The 22665-nt window shown below is 33.2% G+C and overlaps 1 protein-coding gene across 6 annotated transcripts in view; it reads right to left on the reverse strand.

Annotated features, from left to right (window-relative positions):
- jus (EB domain-containing julius seizure protein) overlaps positions 1-22665 on the reverse strand; it is a 140904-nt gene that overhangs the window by 27793 nt on the left and 90446 nt on the right. For all 6 annotated transcript variants that reach the window (XR_012720012.1, XR_012720008.1, XR_012720010.1 and 3 more), the window contains exons 3-4: positions 8738-8890; positions 8514-8654 (exon numbers count right to left, since the gene is read on the reverse strand). Coding sequence is in view for 3 of the 6 variants with exons in the window: in XM_075298166.1 (XP_075154281.1) it covers positions 8514-8654; positions 8738-8890 (294 nt within the window). In the remaining 3 variants the exon portion in view is untranslated. The remainder of the gene's footprint in view (positions 1-8513; positions 8655-8737; positions 8891-22665) is intronic.

Below are 22665 nucleotides of genomic sequence, written 5' to 3' on the forward strand. Positions count from 1 at the left end.
TACAGTTTGTAAGCCAACACACTATCCACTGGGCTACGTAGCTGTCATGGTCACCAACAGATAATTATCGTTATAAGTTACATTTATATAGCATAGTTTGCAGCGCCCACGAGCCCATGCAAACATAACATTATTTAACAGAAACATACATTTGTTTGCCACGTGGAGCAGTGGTTAGCATGTCTGCCTTGCATGCAAAGGGTCGTGTGTTCAATCCCTGCTCCGACCGAACACTCTATTTGTTTGTTTCTTTAATTTACACATTTATATTATTAAATTTTTATAATGAAACTTCGAAATGTGGGTTATTATTTTTTTATTACATTAACAGTGCTTGATATAAACGAAATTGACTGATTTTTGGATAAAATATTATTTTTTTATTGCAAAAATAACAATTTTGTAACAGAAAACTGTTTTTGGTACAAAACTTTAAAATTTGGAAAGAATTCAAAAACTAACAAAAGAAGAACGTGGAGTCGAGTATAAACATACATAAATAATTTTATAATATAAACATAAATTTATTTAGGCGTGAACAGTTTTTTACTAGCATTTAACACCATCGCTCTAAAATGCCTTTTATTTTTCTTTAATAATTCATTTTAAAGAAAATAAACTTTTTAAATTGTTTTAGCTGCAAAACTCGAACTTAATGCCCGCTTTTATATTTGAAGGTGTCCGTCAACTCCTCTTGGACTACTTATTAATAAAGAGGAACTAAACTTTGTTTTTATACATTTTACTGTGTAATTTTTCACTATTTCCTCCTTATTTCATTTTACTGTCCCAACTCTAAAAAGAGTATAGTGCCCTTTCGTTATTTTTATGAAGACCCCTGATTTCTTTTAACGAACCAAGAAAAAAATTGTGCCCATAATGCCAAAATGATAAACAAAGCACATGTCCACACATACATATTCTCTTGGTTCCGAATGTCCATCCTCTTTATTCAAATTAAATAATATTTAGACTTAAGCATATCAAATTGTTGGCCTTATCATAAAACAGTTTTCCGAAACAACATACCACCGGTTTCACAGAAATTGTTCTCTTTTGATTCTTTCGCTGTGTTATGTTGATATCTTTCGTCAACTCTCCCGGTTTCCATTTCTTTTTCTATACTCTCTCTGTCGCTTTGGATATAATATCACAACATATGTATGTTTAGTCGAAATTTGTAAATTTATATATGTTTGCACTCACACATATGATTTTTATGAAACATTTATGCCCCAAACATAATATATTCTAACATATTAACATAGATGTCCCAAACATTTAGTGTTAGTTTAGGAACATTACATGTTTGCACTTAAATATATTGTGTTTTAAAATTGTGCCCGAAACACACTTTGTTTATATCGGAACATATGAAAAACATATTTTTGTAAGTATCTTCCGTTATCTCCCTTCCGAATATTAAAAACATTATTGAATTTAAAACGAGGCCTAAATCTCATTAATTGAGTCTTATCAGTATTCATAAAGAGCTTGTTGAGACGAACAAACTCAAAAATCAACGAAGCATCTCTCTCTATATAAAGTTTAACCATGTTCTCATTGTTATACGGATACATAAGACAAATGTCGTCTGCATAAATAAACATTTTCCCTTCCAAAGTAAGATTCCCCAGGTCGTTAATATAAAGATAAAACAGAAGAGGCCCCAAAACACTGCCTTGGGGTACTCCGTACTTGACCTCCATCATAGAACTTCTCTGTCCCTTAACTTCAACAAATTGTCGCCGATTACTTAAATAACTACCTAAGAGCATCATCTCTTTTCCACAAATTCCATAAAACCCCATTTTCCTTATTAATTAATTGTGATCGACAAGATCGAAGGCATTCGACAAATCATAAAACACCCCAACTAAAGCCCTATAACCCTCATCCAATCCTTTGCAGATACATCTATGAACATTAACAATTGCTTCCTCAGTGCCACAACCCTTACGAAAGCCATATTGATAATCATTCAATAAACGATTTTCCGACAAATACATATACAGCTGTTTATGTAATAAACGCTCAAAAACAATTCCAATTATAGGTAATATTGATATAGGACGAAAATCCTTCAATTCTCCTGCATTACTTTTCTTAGGTATTGGAATGACCTTATGTATCTTAAGTATTTGTGGATAAATTGATGTCCTTACCACATCATTAAAAATCCGTACTAAGTTTGGTGTTAATATGCCAACACAAGTTAAAAGAACTTTAGGATATATACCATCATGCCCACTACTCTTGGTAGGAGATAAGCCACAAATAACACTATGCATTTCCTCAATAGACGTGTAACTAAAATAAAATCTATAATTACATGTACTCAATGTTCCCAAATCATTGAGATAATCGCCCGGGAACTCTTCAATACCTGATTTGACTTTCTGAACCGACTCCACAAAATAAGTATTCAACACATCACTTTTAGCTTGATCACATTCAACTGGATTCCCAACACTGTCACTAATACATATACATATATCATCAACTCGACCTCTCCCTAGTGTTTTGTTCAAAAAACTCCATGTCTTCTTGGAATCATTCCCCAAATCAGAAAGAGTATCAGCATAATAATTATTCATTGAGTCCCTATAAGCCGTTTTGATTACCTTGCTAATCCTTTTCAAACGTATCTCAATGTCAGGTCGTGAATTCTTCTTCCGAAGCTTTAGTAGACGATCCTTATATAACAGCAGCTTCTTTAAGTTACCATTCACCCATGGTGCTATCTTATTTCTCAAGCTTAATTTGGTACTCTAGTCACTGTTGAACTACTTATAGCTTCTCTCAGGCACTCTATTAAATTAGCAGTATCTATTGATGGATTGCCAGTGTAACACAAATCCTGCACCTTGTGTTGTAGAGAATCTTTCACTCTCTCATAATCACAAACTAAATAACTTTCATTATCAAATTCACCATTTTATTTCATATTTTGTTCATTTTTACGAATGCTTTGTTATCAGTGAATAAAATTTTCTTGTTCAGTAGTAAATTCTTATACCCAGCGAAGAAAACATTATTAGTAAAATTCCATGCCTTATTTTAGTTAATGAACTATTCCTCACTGCTTTCAGTTTAGGATTTTTTTTACTGAAGCAAGTAAATTTTATTATTTTAAACAAAGATTTAATTTAATGCAAATTGGCTAAACTAAATTGATGAACATTTCTTCCTTTAGTTCCGAAGGCACTTTTTTCTGGGTGTAGGTATCGCTCAATTTTGACCATAGGTCCCTTATATTGGTTCTTTTGGGGCTTTCCCACTTCCTTTTAATATAATTATGTGAATTTTAATTAATTTGCTTAACTCTTCGTCGGTTTTATGTGGTATTTCACTTTTCCAGAAAGTATCGATAGCATTTGTATCGTTTTTTCTTTTCAGCAAAAATGAGAATAATCCTATTTTTCTCTTCACTATTTCCAGAAAAATTTTATTTATTTTAGTATGAGCAAATATGGGCACAATACGTAAAAATATACTTCCTCATGAACAATAAAAATCAAAGGTTTTCATTAACAATCGTTGACAACTCTAGTTCTATACATCGCAAATTTATATATGTACTAAAATTTTCGCAAACAAACAGCACTGTTGAAATCACAAATACAAGTTCAAAAACAAAAATATTTTTTAAAGTATTTACAACAATTAGAACTACACCCTCACAAAAAATCGCTTCTGTAACATATACTCCCAAACATATTTTGCTTCAAGCATATACATTTTTGGGTATTGCCCAAACATTTATATGTTTGATCTCTTCCAATATATAATATGTTTGGTCTAAACAATATATGTTTGGGTAGTCTTAGTTCCAAACATTTTGTATTTTTGCAGCCAAATTCAATAATGTTGTCTTCTAAAAAACAATATGTTATTATGTGAACATATAATATGTTTGGAAGCATTTTGCACCCAAAAATATTATATGCTTAAAAAAAATTCTCCCAAACAATATTGTGCTCAAAATTTTATTTATTTATTTATATATTTACAATCATAATGAATTATGAAAATAAACAGGTAATATAGGTGCTAACAACATAGGTTTTCGACCTGAATGCTCAAAATTTTGTTTCTGCCTAATTGTATATTCCCCCACATCTTTCTCACTTCCACGAGATTTTTTAGTTCTTAGCACCTTTTTCTGTAATACAAACATTGTAGAAGAAATTATTCAATTTTATGATTTTTATTTTATTTTAATTTTACCTTTCGCCGGACGGGGATTCGAACAGCGGACCACACAGTTTGTAAGGATCAAAGAAGGTTAGGTTAGGTTAGGTTAGGTTATCAAAGAAGTAGCTGATCAATTGCCCAAGGAAAAATAAAATGTTAATTTTGTAATAACAAGCAACCACCAACTTAATTCAATATCGCTCCCTGTTAAATAGCGCTCCAAGCTACTAAACACATATATGTTTATAGGCTATTTCTAAATTAATATATGTTTGCATCCAAGCATATTATATTTACAAACATTTTATGTCCCAAACATAATATGTTCTAACATATTAACATATATGTCCCAAACATGTTATGCTAGTTTATGAACATTATATGCTTGCACTCAAAAATATTGTGTTTAAAAATTTGTGTTCCAAACATATAATGTTTAAGCCAAACATATGAAAAACAGTCTTTTTCATCCGTGTACTTATCTCACCTCTTAGAATCCATATTTAGCAGTTTTCTTTATTCACTTTTATTGCGAAAAAAATAAGTTCGAAATTTTTCAATATTTTCTCTCTTTGATTACATGCAAGTTTTAAATTTACTTTCGATTTGTACTTTCCAAGATGTTCTAAATTAATCTCAATTGGAACATCTAATAATTTTTCATTTTGAAAATTTGACTTTTTACCGCTGTTTTGCGATTTCAGCCATGTCATATATTATATTAAATTTCGCGTATGTCGCATATTATCTCTGAAAACATTTTTGACGTCAGTATAAAGTTCAATGGCCGCACAAATAAGTTCAATATGAACTAAACAAGAAGACATTTTTCCTACGATTCCCAAAAATAGTAGAAAATGGCCACGATTTGGCGCCAATGTGTTTTTCTTTATTTTTTGTTAATTTTTTCTTTCCGGGAAAACTGGAATTTTTTTCAAGCAAGGAGGAGTTCACAACTGTCGTAGCAAAATAGAATAGTCCAGCAAAATAGAATAGTCGCCTAGTGCTTCGACCCTCTATAACTATTTTAGAACGAAAAAACAGCGTAGGAAAGCGATGTTTTAGGACAATTATTGATGGTACCAAAGATCAGAAAACTTCACAATATTTGCAACCCGATCGTTATTATCATTTAGATATATTTGTTACATATTTGTTTTAATTAACTCAAACAACCAACAGAGATGGTCTGTACCAAACTTTTTTAGGTTTGTGACTGTCAAAATTGCAGCAAGTCATCCAATTAAAGCTTGGGTGGACATTATGGACCACACAAACCCAGAATAGTTTGAAGTCCTGCAGAGTTTTGAATAAATACACACCCTAAATAAATATACCCCAAACACATTTTGCTTCAAGCATATATATTTTTCAGGATTGGTCCAAACAAAATATTGTTATTGTTCAAACATATTATGTTTCACCTTAGGGCATACACTGGTAGAAAAAATTTTAATGAAATTTTCTTTGTGTGGATATATTTTTAATGCGCCAATTGGTTACTTCCATTATTTTACATGCAGCATACTCTCTCTTTCTAAACACATATATGTTTATAGGCTATTTCTAAATTAATATATGTTTGCATCTAAGCATATTATATTTACAAACATTTTATGTCCCAAACATAATATATTCTAACATATTAACATATATGTCCCAAACATGTTAGCTAGTTTATGAACATTATATGCTTGCACTTAAAAATAATGTGTTAAAAAATTTGAGTTCCAAACATATAATTTTTACATCCAAACATATGAAAAACAGTCTTTTTCGTCCGTGCAATATAAAAACATTTTTTGCATCCCTTTTATTGTGGAGCCAAACTAAACTAAATTAAATTAAATTTTTTTCACAATTTATTTTATTAAGAAATATGAATCTAAATAGAATAATATATATGGGAGCAATATCTAAAACTGAACCGATTTATCCAAATTTGGCATGTATACACGGATGAAAAAGACTGTTTTTCATATGTTTGGCTATAAACATTATATGTTTGGAACACAAATTTTTAAACACAATATTTTTGGGTGCAAGCATATAATGTTCATAAACTAGCATAACATGTTTGGGACATATATGTTAATATGTTAGAACATATTATGTTTGGGACATAAAATGTTTGTAAATATAATATGCTTGGATGCAAACATATATTAATTTAGGAATAGCCTATAAACATATATGTGTTTAGTAGCTTGGAGCGCTATTTAACAGGGAGCGATATTGAATTAAGTTGGTGGTTGCTTGTTATTACAAAATTAACATTTTATTTTTCCTTGGGCAATCGATCAGCTACTTCTTTGATAACCTAACCTAACCTTCTTTGATCCTTACAAACTGTGTGGTCCGCTGTTCGAATCCCCGTCCGGCAAAAGGTAAAATTAAAATAAAATAAAAATCATAAAATTGAATAATTTCTTCTACAATGTTTGTATTACAGAAAAAGGTGCTAAGAACTAAAAAATCTCGTGGAAGTGAGAAAGATGTGGGCGAATACAATTTTGAGCATTCAGGTCGAAAACCTATGTTGTTAGCACCTATATTACCTGTTTATTTTCATAATTCATTATGATTGTAAATATATAAATAAATAAATAAAATTTTGAGCACAATATTGTTTGGGAGAATTTTTTTAAGCATATAATATTTTTGGGTGCAAAATGCTTCCAAACATATTATATGTTTACATAATAACATATTGTTTTTTAGAAGACAACATTATTGAATTTGGATGCAAAAATACAAAATGTTTGGAACTTAGACTACCCAAACATATATTGTTTAGACTAATATGCTTTCAAACATATTATATATTGGATGAGATCAAACATATAAATGTTTGGGCAATACCCAAAAATGTATATGCTTGAAGAAAAATATGTTTGGGAGTATATGTTACAGAAGCGATTTTTTGTGAGGGTGTAGCTAGATTGGTAATTCTGCTTTCTGCGCAAAATTTCAAGTAAATCGGAGAGAAATTTTGACCTACTGTTGTCGTCTAAATCTGAACCTATTTTGACCAAATTTGGCATACATAGTAAGAATGTTATTTCTACTCCCTATACACAATTTCACGTAAATCGGATTAAAAGTTTGGCCTCTGGGCCATATGAGTGTAAATCGGCCGAAACATATATATGGGAGCTATATTTAAATCTAAAGCAATATAAACAGAATTTGGTAAATTTTACGACACTATCAATTACAAGTACTCCTTGTGCAAAGTTTAAAGTAAATCAGAGTAAAACTCTGGCTTCTGGGGCCATATTATTGCACAACTAGTATATACAGCAGTAAGTTCGGCCGGGAATCAAATATTATGAATCAAATATTATAGTTTCCTTTGAAATTTCACGGAGGAGTTCAACTAGTACACGTCCCGAAGATAAATTTTAAGATTTTTTTTTATTTTAAGACTATATCAAATTCTGGATTTATAAGAACCATTTTTATTTGAGGAATAATTAACATCTCTTGTAAGTGTGCAAGAAAATGATGAAATAACGCCTTGATTTGAAATCCAAAATCTGTAGATTTTCACCCCCATTATTTAAATGATTACGAGAAGTAAAATCTGGAAATTTTATATTCAGTTTCCAGCAATTTTCATGATCAGTGCGCCTTCTATACCCTCAAGAAGTGAGGAAATCGGGAGATCGGTCTATATGGGGGTTATACCAACACATGGACCGTTACACACCATTTTTAGCACACCTATTTATGGTCCTAAAATACCTCTAGAATTCCAATTTAAGGCAAATTGGATAAAACCTACGGTTTCTATAAGCCCAAGAAGTAAAATCGGGAGATCGATCTTTATGGGGGCTATACCAAAACATGGACCGATACCCACCATTTTTGGCACACCTCTTTATGGTCCTAAAATACCTCTAGATTTCTAATTTAAGGCAAATGGGATAAATACTAAGGATTCTAGGAGCCCAATAAGTAAAATCGGGAGATCGGTCTATATGGTGGTTATACCAAAACATGCGCCGTTAGTCACCATTTTTGGCAAACCTCTTTATGGTCCTAAAATACCTCTAGATTTACAATTTCAGGCAAATTGGATAAAAACTATGGTTCCTATTAGCCCAACTCCCCAAATCGGGAGGTCGGTTTATATGGGGACTATACCAAAACCTGGACCTTTACGCTTTTATATTACCTAAGCCACATTAGCTCAAAGTGACAAAATATATCACAATTATTCTACAAGTTTTTTACTAATAAAAACTAAAAAGCGAGTTCGTCAAAACAGTGTTTGACTGTAATATGATTGCTTGCGCATAAAGTTTACCTACCTTTACATTCCACTGTACCATCTTTCAACCATATAGGCGTCATATCAAATCGGCAAACACATCGTCCATCCCTGCACTCCGTTTGAGGGTACTTGGATTCGCATTGCTCATTAAAGAAGCATGATTCATTTACAGCGGCCTCTAAATATGTACATGAAACAAGAATTTTTAAAATATTTTATGTAATGGGAAATGATTGATACCCTACTGTATCCATAACGTACCTTTGCCGCATTTGTCAATATGATTCGTTACCGGCAAGTCTTCTGTGCATTGGCACGACTTCTTTTTGGTATCACAGATAGATCCAGGAAAACCGCATTCCAGGGTGTTATCACATTTATCACCGAATTTCTTTTGGCCTCGACTGGCATAATCTGTAAATAGGTAATATTTATATATGTTACATATGTGTTGGCAGTAAATATTTGATATTGACAGATCATTTATTTGTTTTGTGTTTGCCTTTTTTATTATTATTGTTATGAACTAACCTCACTTTATTGTAAATGTCGGATTGCTTAACTTTTATTAAATATTTCTTGAAAAATTGTTTTTTATGTTATACATATTTTTTATTTTGTTGTTTTCGATATAAATATGAATATATTTTTTTATAAATACACGCTCACAAAAAATCGCTTCTGTAACATATACTCCCAAACATATTTTGCTTCAAGCATATACATTTTTGGCTATTGGCTATGGCTATAATATGTTTGAAAGCATATTGGTCTAAACAATATATGTTTGGGTAGTCAATTTCCAAACATTTTGTATTTTTGCATCCAAATTCAATAATGTTGTCTTCCAAAAAACAATATGTTATTATGTGAACATATGATATGTTTGGAAGCATTTTGCACCCAAAAATATTATATGCTTAAAAAAATTCTCCCAAACAATATTGTGCTCAAAATTTTATTTATTTATTTATATATTTACAATCATAATGAATTATGAAAATAAACAGGTAATATAGGTGCTAACAACATATGTTATCGACTTGAATGCTCAAAATTTTGTTTCTGCCCAATTGTATATTCCTCCACATCTTCTTCACTTCCACGAGATTTTTTAGTTCTTAGCACCTTTTTCTGTAATACAAACATTGTAGAAGAAATTATGCAATTGTATGATTTTTTTATTTATTTTAATTTTACCTTTTGCCGGACGGGGATTCGAACAGCGGACCACACAGTTTGTAAGGATCAAAGAAGTAGCCGATCAATTGCCCAAGGAAAAATAAAATGTTAATTTTGTAATAACAAGCAACAACCACCAACTTAATTCAATATCGCTCCCTGTTAAATAGCGCTCCAAGCTACTAAACACATATATGTTTATAGGCTATTTCTAAATTAATATATGTTTGCATCCAAGCATATTATATTTACAAACATTTTATGTCCCAAACATAATATGTTCTAACATATTAACATATATGTCCCAAACATGTTATGCTAGTTTATGAACATTATATGCTTGCACTCAAAAATATTGTGTTTAAAAATGTGTGTTCCAAACATATAATGTTTATAGCCAAACATATGAAAAACAGTCTTTTTCATCCGTGTATATACATATTTTTCATTTATACTAAGAAAAACAAATTGGAGAGTAGCTTCCAATTTAGGAATTGTTTGTTAATTTAACAGAAATATACAAAGTGGGTAGAAATGGACGAAACTCTCAATTTACCAGATTATATCCCATTTTTATGAAGCTTCGTTAGTGCTACGTTAGCTAACGAAATTTTAAACCATACTATGGACTTCTCTGCCATCTTGGCTATATATTCCATATGTCAGTTAGGAACTTAACTGCTGAAATTTTTTCAGTTAAATTTAACCGGAGAGAAGATATCTGCAATTTACTTTCTATTAACTGGCAGTTAAAGCTTAACGAAGCTGCATGAATATGGCCGTAAGTTTAATAATGAGGACAAATAAAATACTGAACATTTCAAAAGAGAAAAAATGAAAAGAGTGTCGAACCGTTTCTTGGCATGCGTGGTATTAGCAATAAAATCTGTGCATTTCTTGTTCGAAACGTCTTTATAGAAATGTAAAAATTTTTCTTGATGAAACCCGAAATACTTATGTACACTGCTAGAAAAATATGTTTTTCATATGTTCCGATATAAACAAAATGTGTTTCGAGCACAATTTTAAAACACAATATATTTAAGTGCAAACATGTAATGTTCCTAAACTAACACTAAATGTTTGGGACATCTATGTTAATATGTTAGAATATATTATGTTTGGGACATGAATGTTTCACAAAATCATATGTGTGAATGCAAACATGTATAAATTTACAATTTTCGACTAAACATACATATGTTGTGATATTTTATTCAAAGCGACAGAGAGAGTATAGAGAAAGAAATAGAGATGGAAACCGGGAGAGTTGACAAAAGATATCAACATAACACAGCGAAAGAATCAAAAGAGAACAATTTCTATGAAACCGCTTGTACACGGATGAAAAAGACTGTTTTTAATATGTTTGGCTATAAACATTATATGTTTGGAACACAAATTTTTAAACACAATATTTTTGAGTGCAAGCATATAATGTTCATAAACTAGCATAACATGTTTGGGACATATATGTTTATATGTTAGAACATATTATGTTTGGGACATAAAATGTTTGTAAATATAATATGCTTGGATGCAAACATATATTAATTTAGAAATAGCCTATAAACATATATGTGTATAGTAGCTTGGAGCGCTATTTAACAGGGAGCGATATTGAATTAAGTTGGTGGTTGTTGCTTGTTATTACAAAATTAACATTTTATTTTCCCTTGGGCAATTGATCAGCTACTTCTTTGATCCTTACAAACTGTTCGAATCCCCGTCCGGCAAAAGGTAAAATTAAAATAAAAAAATCATAAAATTGAATAATTTCTTCTACAATGTTTGTATTACAGAAAAAGGTGCTAAGAACTAAAAAATCTCGTGGAAGTGAGAAAGATGTGAGGGAATATACAATTAGGCAGAAACAAAATTTTGAGCATTCAGGTCGAAAACCTATGTTGTTAGCACCTATATTACCTGTTTATTTTCATAATTCATTATGATTGTAAATATATAAATAAATAAATAAAATTTTGAGCACAATATTGTTTGGAAGAATTTTTTTTAAGTATATAATATTTTTGGGTGCAAAATGCTTCCAAACATATTATATGTTCACATAATAACATATTGTTTTTTGGAAGACAACATTATTGAATTTGGATGCAAAAACACAAAATGTTTGGAACTTAGACTACCCAAACATATATTGTTTAGACCAATATGCTTTCAAACATATTATATATTGGAAGAGATCAAACATATAAATGTTTGGGCAATACCCAAAAATGTATATGCTTGAAGCAAAATATGTTTGGGAGTATATGTTACAGAAGCGATTTTTTGTGAGGGTGTATGTTGTTTCGGAAAACTGGTTTATGATAACGCCAAAAATTTGATATGCTTAAGTCTAAATATTATTTAATTTGAATAAAGAGAATAGACATTCGGAACCAAGAGAATAGACATTAAAAAAAACAGCATGTGTTTTTGCCGTGAGAGCAGCATTTTATATGTGTGTGGACATGTGTTTTGTTTGTCACTTTGGCATTATGGGCACAATTTTTTTCTTGGTTCGTTAAGAGGAATCAGGGGTCTTCATAAAAATAACGAAAGGGCACTATACTCTTTTTACAGTTGGAACAGCAAAATGAAATAAGGAGGAAATAGTGAAAAATTACACAGTAAAATGTATAAAAACAAAGTTTAGTTCCTCTTTATTAATAAGTAGTCCACGAGGAGTTGACGGACACCTTCAAATATAAATGCGAGCATTAAGTTCGAGTTTTGCAGCTAAAACAATTTAAAAAGTTTATTTTCTTTAAAATGAATTATTAAAGAAAAATAAAAGGTATTTTAGAGCGATGGTGTTAAATGCTAGTAAAAAAACTGTTCACGCCTAAATAAATTTATGTTTATATTATAAAATTATATATGTATGTTTATACTCGACTCCACATTCTTCTTTTGTTAGAGTTTTGGAATTCCTTCCAAATTTTAAAGTTTTGTATCAAAAACAGGTTTTTGTTACAAAATTGTTATTTTGCAATAAAAAAATAATATGTGAATAAAATTGGGATGAGGAGAGGATTGGGGAGCACCAAGAGGGACGACTGGACAAGACTCCAAAGACTCTCTTTGTTGTTGTGGACTGTATGTAGGTATCACAGAGACGACTATGTCCCACAAGTGTAACGTCAGCAGAACGAACTGGTGGATACAGATGATAAACGAAACCGCTTTGTTATGATGGTTGGAAATGATGTCTCAAGCAAGGAGATATCATAACCCAGCACAATAAGTCAAACCCAGAAGAAAAAAGGAGTAACACACGTGGGTTAGAATTCAAGTGGATGGTTTTATTAACGATGTTAATTCTCACCAAGTGTTTGGGTATGCAGCTGCCGGAAAAGTGGCAGATTGATTGTTTCCTACGAGATAGGAAACCTAATATTTTTATTTTAGAACAATTTGAAGTTTGATTATGATTTGACGTTTCTTTTTATGCTTATTTATAACAAGGTTTATACTAAAATTCAAGTGATTTTCAAACTAATTTCAGTTAAATTCAATAGATTTCAAATACAAAAATTCATAACATAATATTAAAATTCAATAATAAGTCTAAACAGTCGTGTTTAGACATGGCGCCGGGCTTAAGAATGACTTGATTGGTGGGTCGCACAAAGCACTGTTGCTAATGACCGAATGGCATCTGATATGATATGCTGATTGATGGAAGGTTGAGAAGAAGCTTTCCGTTTAGATTGTTGTTGCTTGCGTTTGTTGATCCTTTTGTTTGGACGGGTTTTAGTATGTTGAGTTTGACTTGGTTGCTGTGGCCGTTTGTTCTGTGGCTTTCGTTGCTTTTGACGGTTGTTAGATTGGGAGTAGATAGTTGGCTCACTTGGATGTAGCATAGTGTGATGGTAGTTCTTACATTTACGGCATTTATTTTCGGATATGCAATTTCCAACTGTGTGGCTTTTTGCTAGGCAATTTACACAGTATTTGAACTGCCGCACTGTTCTACATCTTTCCATTGGTTGCATCTTTATGAATTTTGGACATACACGAATTCCATGATATCGCCTACACAACAAGCAGCGATACACATCCGAGTTGGGCCTTTCAGAAATACTTTGTGCTCTGTAAAAACAAAATATGGAGTGCGGTTAAAGTGTAAATGATCCTCCACTTTAGTGGAGAATCGTATGGTTTCGTTGTTACTTAGTAAACTATTATTCGGATTCAGGGGAACTCAAGTACGGTAATAAGCACAATTTAACTATTGGGCGTTTCATTAGACCAGCTGCGGTACGAACTTGAACAACTCTAATCTTCCCATCTTGGCCGGGTTGAGTATTTTCAATCCTGCCTAGTCGCCATTCACTTGGTGGCAGCAAATCATCTACCACTACGACTAAATCACCCACCTTGACATCGGTTTGTGGAGTTTTCCATTTATACCGTTTCTGAAGCGATTTTAAGTAATCCTCCTTCCAGCGTACGGTAAATTGGTGGTGAAGAGCTTTTAGTTTCATCCAACGGTTGGTAAGAGAAATGTTTGGAGATATGGGTTCAGGAAAAGCTAACATAGGGGACCCTCTAAGGAAGTGACCTGGTGTAAGTGCAGTCAGGTCCGAGGGGTCTTCTGACAACGCTGATATAGGCCGAGAGTTCAAAACTCCTTCAATCCGTGCCAAAATAGTGGCGAATTGTTCAAAAGTGAACCTGTGAGAGCCAGCAATTCGTTTAAAATGGTATTTAAAGCTTTTAACGGCTGACTCCCATAGGCCACCCATGTGGGGAGCATGTGGGGGGATGAAGCACCATTCGAACCCATGAGTAGAATATTTATTCGATATATCTGTGCAAGCCATTTTTATAAACTTAGAAAATTCCCTAAGCAACTGTCTGCTAGCCCCAACAAAATTCCGCCCATTGTCCGATACTACCCTGCGGGGTAGTCCTCGCCTCCCAACGAAACGAGCGAATGCCGCTTCAAAAGCTGCCGAGGAAAGGTCCGAGCATGGCTCCAAATGAACAGCCTTTGTGGCAAAGCAAACAAATACCGAAACATAAGCTTTTATTGAAGGGGCTCTTCGTAAATATGAGCTCTTGAGCTCGAAGGGACCGGCGAAGTCTATTCCAGTAACATGGAAAGGGGGTGAAATCGTAGTTCTATCGAGGGGTAATGGTGCCATCATTTGAGAGCACAACTTGTGTTTAAAAACAACACACGTTTTACATTTATGGATTATATTCTTGATTCGAGGCTTTAGCCTCGAGATATAAAACTCGGTTTGGACCATTCTGCACATTAGCGTGCAGTCTGCATGTGCAAGAAAAGTATGGAGATGAGAGAGATAAAGTCGGCAAAATCTTGAATTGCCTCGAAGTATTACTGGATGTCGTTCGTTATAAGGAATGTTCGATTGAGATAATCGACCATTCACTCGAAGAATCTGGTTGCCATCAATGAATGGATTTAGTGTAGATAAAGGGCTTTTTTGTGAAATTGGATTACCTTGTAAAAGAGCATGGTATTCGTCTTTGAATGCGTGAAGCTGAGATAAATGAATTAATCTATTTTTGACAAATGTTATCTCATTTTGAGAGATATTTATACTGGGGAAAGCATTTTCCAATACGGCATTTGCATGTGTGCGACGATGAAAACGAAAAATATAACAATTCACCCTTAAAGCCTTGCCATAAGAAGAAAATCTGTCCAATATATATGCATTTTCAGACGTTACATGAAGATTTTGTACGAGTATTTTTGCCTTTGGATGAGTTATTGGGACCATTTCCGGCCAAGAAGATGGGGGAGCAGTAATCCATGATGGGCCATTCCACCATAGCTTAGAATTTTTCAAATCATGAGGTTTGCACCCTCGTGTGCCAAGATCTGCAGGGTTTTCATTTGTTGGAACGTGTCGCCACTGGGCATTAGGAACAAGAGTATGTATCTTTGAGGTACGGTTGGCAACAAAAGTTTCCCACGACCATGGAGGCTTCGATAACCAACCCAGTACAATTGAGGAGTCTGTCCATAGATACGTATGAGTAATTTCAAAATTGAAAATAGACAAAACATAATTTACTAGTTTCGCAAGTAACTCGGCTCCATTGAGCTCCAGACGTGGTAAGCATATAGTCTTGAGTGGCGCTACTTTACTTTTAGCAACCAATAAGTTCGAGCATGAATTACAATCTGAGCCAACCACCACATAAACGCATGCGCAATATGCTGCCTTAGATGCATCTGCAAAGCCATGAATTTGTATTCGATCAGATGGCATATATCGAAACCACCGAGGGATTTTGATGTCATCGATTTGAGAAAAATCTTTTATAAGACATTCCCACGTTAAATGTGATTCTTTGCTTATTGGTGAATCCCAATCTAACCCCTCAAGCCATAGCTGTTGCATTAGCATTTTGGCTCGTATAATAATTGGCGTTATCCAACCAGCTGGATCGAACAATTGAGCCACCGCTGAGAGAACCTTTCGTTTTGTCATGTTCATCGTTGGTTCAATGGGATTCAGAGAATATGAGAAACTATCGGTCAAAGCGTTCCACTTTATTCCAAGAGTTTTTGTGGAACTGGCCTCATCTAGTCTTAAAAAGTCTAGATCGTACATGTCTTCGGGAGGCAAATGATTCAATAACTGAGAATTATTGGAAGTTATTTTCTTTAGAGGGAAACCCGCGGATTTAAGTGTAGAAATCAATTGGGTTTGGAGATCTATTGTCTCCTCTAAAGAAAAACCTCCAGAGAGAATATCGTCCACATAAGTTTCCTTTCTTAATATGGTAGATACCTTTGGGAACTGTGTCTCACAGTCCGAAGCTAGCTGCAGCAGAGTACGGATCGCCAAAAAGGGAGCGCAATTTATACCAAAGGTCACTGTACGCAATTGGTAATCTTTTATAGCGCTATCAGAAGATTTCTGATATAAAATTCTTTGATATTGCCGATCATTTGGGTGTACTAAAATTTGCCGGTACATTTTCTGAATGTCACCACTGAAGACATATTTGTACTTTCTCCAATTCAATATAGTTGATATGAGATCAGTTTGAAGAGTGGGGCCAGTTAAAAGAACGTCGTTGAGAGAAAATCCAGATTTGGATTTTCGAGAAGCATTAAAAACAATTCGTACTTTTGTGCTTTTATGCTCGGGTCGCACTACAGCGTGGTGAGGGAGATAAAAAGAATAAAATTTCCCCTCGGAGAAAACTTCATTTGAAGACGTTTCTTCCATGTGTCCCATTGATAAATATTCCTCTAAGACTGAGTTGTATTGAACCTGAAGTTCAGGATTTTTTGACAGATTATGTTCCATTCTGGACAACTGTCCCAGGGCAATGAATCTTGATGATCCTAAATGAATGGAATCTGAAAACTCTTTTCTAAAGGGTAACCGTACGATATATCGACCATCGACTCCTCGTACTGTCGTTTTCTTGTAAAATTCTTCGCAGAATTGATCCTCATCGGATATTGGATGTGAAACGGGAATATTTTCTAACTCCCAAAAAGTTTGAAGAATTTCGTTCAAAGAGGAATCCTCAGAAGGCAATACACTGGTTGTGAATGCACGAATTGGTTCTATCTTCATGGGGCCACTTAGTACCCAACCAAAAATCGTGTTATAAGCAGATGCTTCTCCACAAATGTTCTTTTTTATGTCATCAATATTAAGATACTTCTCAGAGTCATTGCCCAAAATTAAGTCAATTTGTGAAGATTTATTAAATGAAGGATCTGCCAAATCAAGTTCGTTGAGTTCATTTGGATTCGGAATGGTAAACGAAATCGACGGTAACTTTTGTGTTACTTTTGGAAGAACTATTGCTGTGATGGGTATTTTCAGATTGTATCTTGATGAATATAGTACCAATTCACATTCCTTACTGGCAGATAGTTTTTGTTCTCCAATTCCGTATATATCGAAAAGGGCTTTCCGATAAGGAATTTGGAGAAGATTCCTGGCCCTTTCGGAAAGAAAAGTCCTTTGAGAACCAGGATCTATCAGTGCTCTAAGAGTATACAATTCTCCCTTAAGGTCAATTTGAACAAGAGCAGTTCGAAGCAAAATGGTTTCGTTGCCTGAGCAAAAATTTGCTTGTACCTGGGAGTTTCGTGCCAAACCTGAGGAAGATGGACCGTCATTTAAGCCCTCGATTCTATTGTCGGAGGTTCGATGAGTTTCAGAGGCCTTAGCTGTTCTTTCGCTGTTATTGCCTTCAGTTTTGATGAGAGATTTGTCCTTCAAATGAAGCAATGTGTGGTGTGATTTCTGACACACAAAGCATTTATTCTTACTCTTACATTTCTGTTTCTTGTGAAAGGGAGATAGGCAGTTATTGCATAATTTATTTTTGAAAACAAAATCTACTCTTTCCTGTTCCCCGAAGTTTCGAAATTTGGGACATATGCGCAGAGAATGGTTTTCACCACATAAAGGACATGTAGAGTTCAACTTTTCCTGAGAATGGTATACTTGAGTTCGACTTACATTAGATTTAGGGTGAATATAACCATCTTTTGTTGAACGAATGCTGGATAAACGTTCAACAATTTCAAACCTATCTATAAGAAACTCATCCAGTTGGGACCACATTGGCAGTTCGTTGTGGGATTTCAGGGATTGTTCCCACAAGGATAACGTTTTATCCGGAAGCTTGGTTGAGATCAAATAGATCAAAATAGGATCCCAATGTTCAACTTTCACATTAAGTGTTCTAAGCGTGGCTAAACAGTCATTCACCGTTGACTGAATTTTCTGAACCGAATCACTCGTTTCTTCCGCTGCCACTGGGATGTTGAACAATATTTTAAGCTGGTTATCGACTAGTACACGCTTATTTTCATAGCGTGTTTTCAGAGCCTTCCACGCCAAGTCAAAATTCTCATCACAGAGCGAGTATCTTTTGACTATTGCACCAGCAGATCCCTGGGTTTTATTCCTCAGGTGATATAGCTTTTGTGCAGGCGTAAGTTTTGGGTGGTTTACATAAACCGCCGTGAACATATCACGGAAAGACGGCCATTCCTCGTACCCACCTTTAAAAACCTCAGTGTCACAAGGGGGAACTTTTATGTAAACACTAGGTGAATCATTATTTTGAGAGTCCAAACTAGGACGTGGAGGAGGTAAATCATTTGGCGAGATCCCTATTCGGGAAGCCATTTCACGAGGATTTGGGGAAGACGTTAACTTCAATATATCTAAAAGACAGGCTCTTGAATTAAAAAAGGCCTCATTGCATACACCGAAATTAACTCTAGCTTTCTCCCTGACTTCCTTAGTAATGGCCGAATCAGAAGATAGCATAAGTGACTCGTAGGAAGAATTTAAACTTGCCCACCTGGCCTCTAAATCTTCCATTTTAGCCTGACCCAGCGATTCCGTCTGTTGGACTACATCCAACTTATCAATATAGGAGCAAAGCATAAGGAAATGGTCGTAGTCGAAATAAAATTTCATTTCTTCCCTGGTCATTCCCTTAGTTTCCCCACATAGGGTCATGTCCTCGGTACCCTCGTTCGGCATTTCAAATAATAAATATTTCAGATACAGATATAGAAAATTGTGTCACGTTCAGACACAGGTATACAATCGCGTTACTTTCAAAATATCAAAATTGTTTCAGTTCTACAAGAACAATCAGACATAGGAATCTCAATTTCCCAAATAAAGCAAAATAATAACAAAATGTTTTAGTTCAACAAGAACAAGCAGAAATATTCATCAGATTTTCGAAAAAAAACAATTTTTCCAACTTATGATAGTTTCAACAAATCAAATACTTGTTCAAAATCTCACGATCTGAACCAATTCCCAAAATATAGCGATTGTACTATCCAAATATGACAGATCTGTACGATCTGGATCGGATCAGTTGCAATAAATAAATAGTAAAAATCTTCGCGATCGAGAAAACTTTAACAAACGATATTTCAAGCGATATAGTTTTTAGGGTGACTATGAACCTTATTTGTACTGGGGAAAAGTTACAAACCAAATATAATTTTTGCACACAAATTATATTTTTGCGTTCGAGAAACTTTTATCAAAGGATATGTTAAGCGATATAGTTTTTAGGGTGACTATAACCTTATTCGTACCGAGAAAAATTGTATGCATATAATCATCGCGTATAAAATATATTATAGATAAAAAACATAAATAAATAATGTATGGAAATCCACTTTCAAAGCAAAAACTCCCAACAAATTTGTATAGGTTTCTGGTAGATTTCAACCAAATATTTGTATATTTAATTTTTCCTCCTTAAAATGAAGAACAGTCATATTACCGAAATTGTTGGGTTACTATATACACTTTTCATAGTTTGATAAGTTCATAATTTTCACATAAACTAATGAATTGTGCAGAAAAAAAAATCGTACATGAATATAGAAACTTTGTTTATGATCGATCAAATTCCAAATTAAACAATTATTTTTCATACAAATTCAAAATATTAAAGTTTTTTTCGCAGGAAATAGTTTCTGGATTACTTTCAAACAAATCCAATAAATGCCTTTGTGTATGATGCTTTGAGTAAATTCCAAAATTGCGTTCAAATTTCGAAAAAAATTAAAATAATCTGACGTTGTATAGTATGGCGAAATAGTTTATGGGTGACTATAAAACCTTGCGATATTATAAATTCCAATTTTTCCGATTCCAAAAGTAATTTTCACATTTTTAGCATATTATATTCATTTTTGCCGTACTTCTTCACAAATTGTATATGTGTGGTAGCCTTTCAAAAATCCTTGTTGAACTGGCTTTTTTATTTGGGTGTAAACTGCGTATTATGAAACACAGCCTGAGTGATGTGGAACCTAAGTTTCTTCTTCTTCTTTTGAAAAATATGTATGTGTGAGAGTGTTTGCGACCAAAGAAGTAGAAAATAAAGAAGAAGAAGAGCGTTTATATGTTTGATGAATATAAATATGTCACACTTTCTCACAGGTATAGTATGTTCGTAGCACAATAATAAAGCGAAATTATTGTTGTTGAGAAATTGAATTTATATGAATATTTAGGTAAAATTTACATGAAATAATAAAAATCTTTACCTTGTAAAATCTGTGTAGCTTGTTGCAATTTATTTATATTTATTTTGTTAGAGATTTGTTTATTTTGAAACGGACCAAAATTTTGGCGTTATTTAAAAATTATTTGTTGTAATTTTGTTGTTAATCTGTTGGATGTCAATTTTAATTTTGGAATGGTGTATACATTGTGGATATTAATATTTTATGTTTGTGTATGTATTGTATAATTTTCATTAAGAGGTTAACGTATGATTTTCAATTTCATAGTATGATTTTCTCATGCTGAAATAAAATTATTTTATAAATCATCGCATATTATTTTCTGATGCTGATGAAATTGGCACTTCTAGGTGTCTCTTCAACTTTCGATTTGCAGATGACAATGCATCAAATTGATAAAACTTATCGATAGCATTTATCGAAAATTTGACAAAAAAGAAGCATGCAAAAATAATATGAAGACATGGGTAGACATAAGAAGAAAAGAATTGAGATGGAATATATGAAAATGACGTTAAGAGAATGATGTAATCAAAATGGATATATGTAACCACATTTCAGGGCGTATGCAATTTTTTGATTTTGCTTTGAACCGCTATTTTTGCGAACTCTTTTGGTTTCGTTTTCCTCAATAACGGTTTAAAAAAAAATATATATCATATATATATTTTTTTATGAACTTTAAGCAAATTACGCAACTGAAATTTGTACCACGTGTTACAAAAATGTATTAAAATTTAACTTATCCATGCACATTTTTCATATTTGTTTTTGCGTTTTAGCGAAATTATATATTTATTTTTAGAATTTTGCCTCTATTTTCATACCACTTTTTGTGGAATCATTGGCAAAGCTTTTTAAGAAAAATATAAGTTTTTGACACTATTTTCGGACAGACAATTATTTTTATGAATTTGACGCATTGCCTTTTTCAATTTTGAAGACACTTTTCTTTTTTTTTTTTAATTCTCCATTCAACACATTTTTACACACATTTTTATCTATGTTTTCCTAGAAAAGTTTTCGAAGCTTTTCACACAACTATTTCTATATTCACCACACGGACGGACAGCAAATTTTAATTTTAATAAATTTATATGTAATTTTCATAACTAAACATAAAAATTCTGGCAAAGATTTCTTTAAATTTGTACGCACTACAATCAAAATAAATGCACTTATTCCGACCTTTTTAATCAAAGCTCTTTCGCTTACCGTACCCGAAATGACACTGAAGAGTGATATTACATTCCAAGTAGGAGTTACCTCATTTCGTTGTGTGGAGTGATCTTCTCTGTTGCTGATTTATTTTCTCTTGACGAGAGGACCATGAATAAAATTGGGATGAGGAGAGGATTGGGGAGCACCAAGAGGGACGACTGGACAAGACTCCAAAGACTCTCTTTGTTGTTGTGGACTGTATGTAGGTATCACAGAGACGACTATGTCCCACAAGTGTAACGTCAGCAGAACGAACTGGTGGATACAGATGATAAACGAAACCGCTTTGTTATGATGGTTGGAAATGATGTCTCAAGCAAGGAGATATCATAACCCAGCACAATAAGTCAAACCCAGAAGAAAAAAGGAGTAACACACGTGGGTTAGAATTCAAGTGGATGGTTTTATTAACGATGTTAATTCTCACCAAGTGTTTGGGTATGCAGCTGCCGGAAAAGTGGCAGATTGATTGTTTCCTACGAGATAGGAAACCTAATATTTTTATTTTAGAACAATTTGAAGTTTGATTATGATTTGACGTTTCTTTTTATGCTTATTTATAACAAGGTTTATACTAAAATTCAAGTGATTTTCAAACTAATTTCAGTTAAATTCAATAGATTTCAAATACAAAAATTCATAACATAATATTAAAATTCAATAATAAGTCTAAACAGTCGTGTTTAGACAATATGTTATCCAAAAATCAGTCAATTTCGTTTATATCAAGCACTGTTACTGACTATAA

This window comes from Haematobia irritans, chromosome 1, assembly GCF_050003625.1.
Source record: "Haematobia irritans isolate KBUSLIRL chromosome 1, ASM5000362v1, whole genome shotgun sequence".
NCBI classification, from domain to species: Eukaryota; Metazoa; Arthropoda; class Insecta; order Diptera; family Muscidae; genus Haematobia; species Haematobia irritans.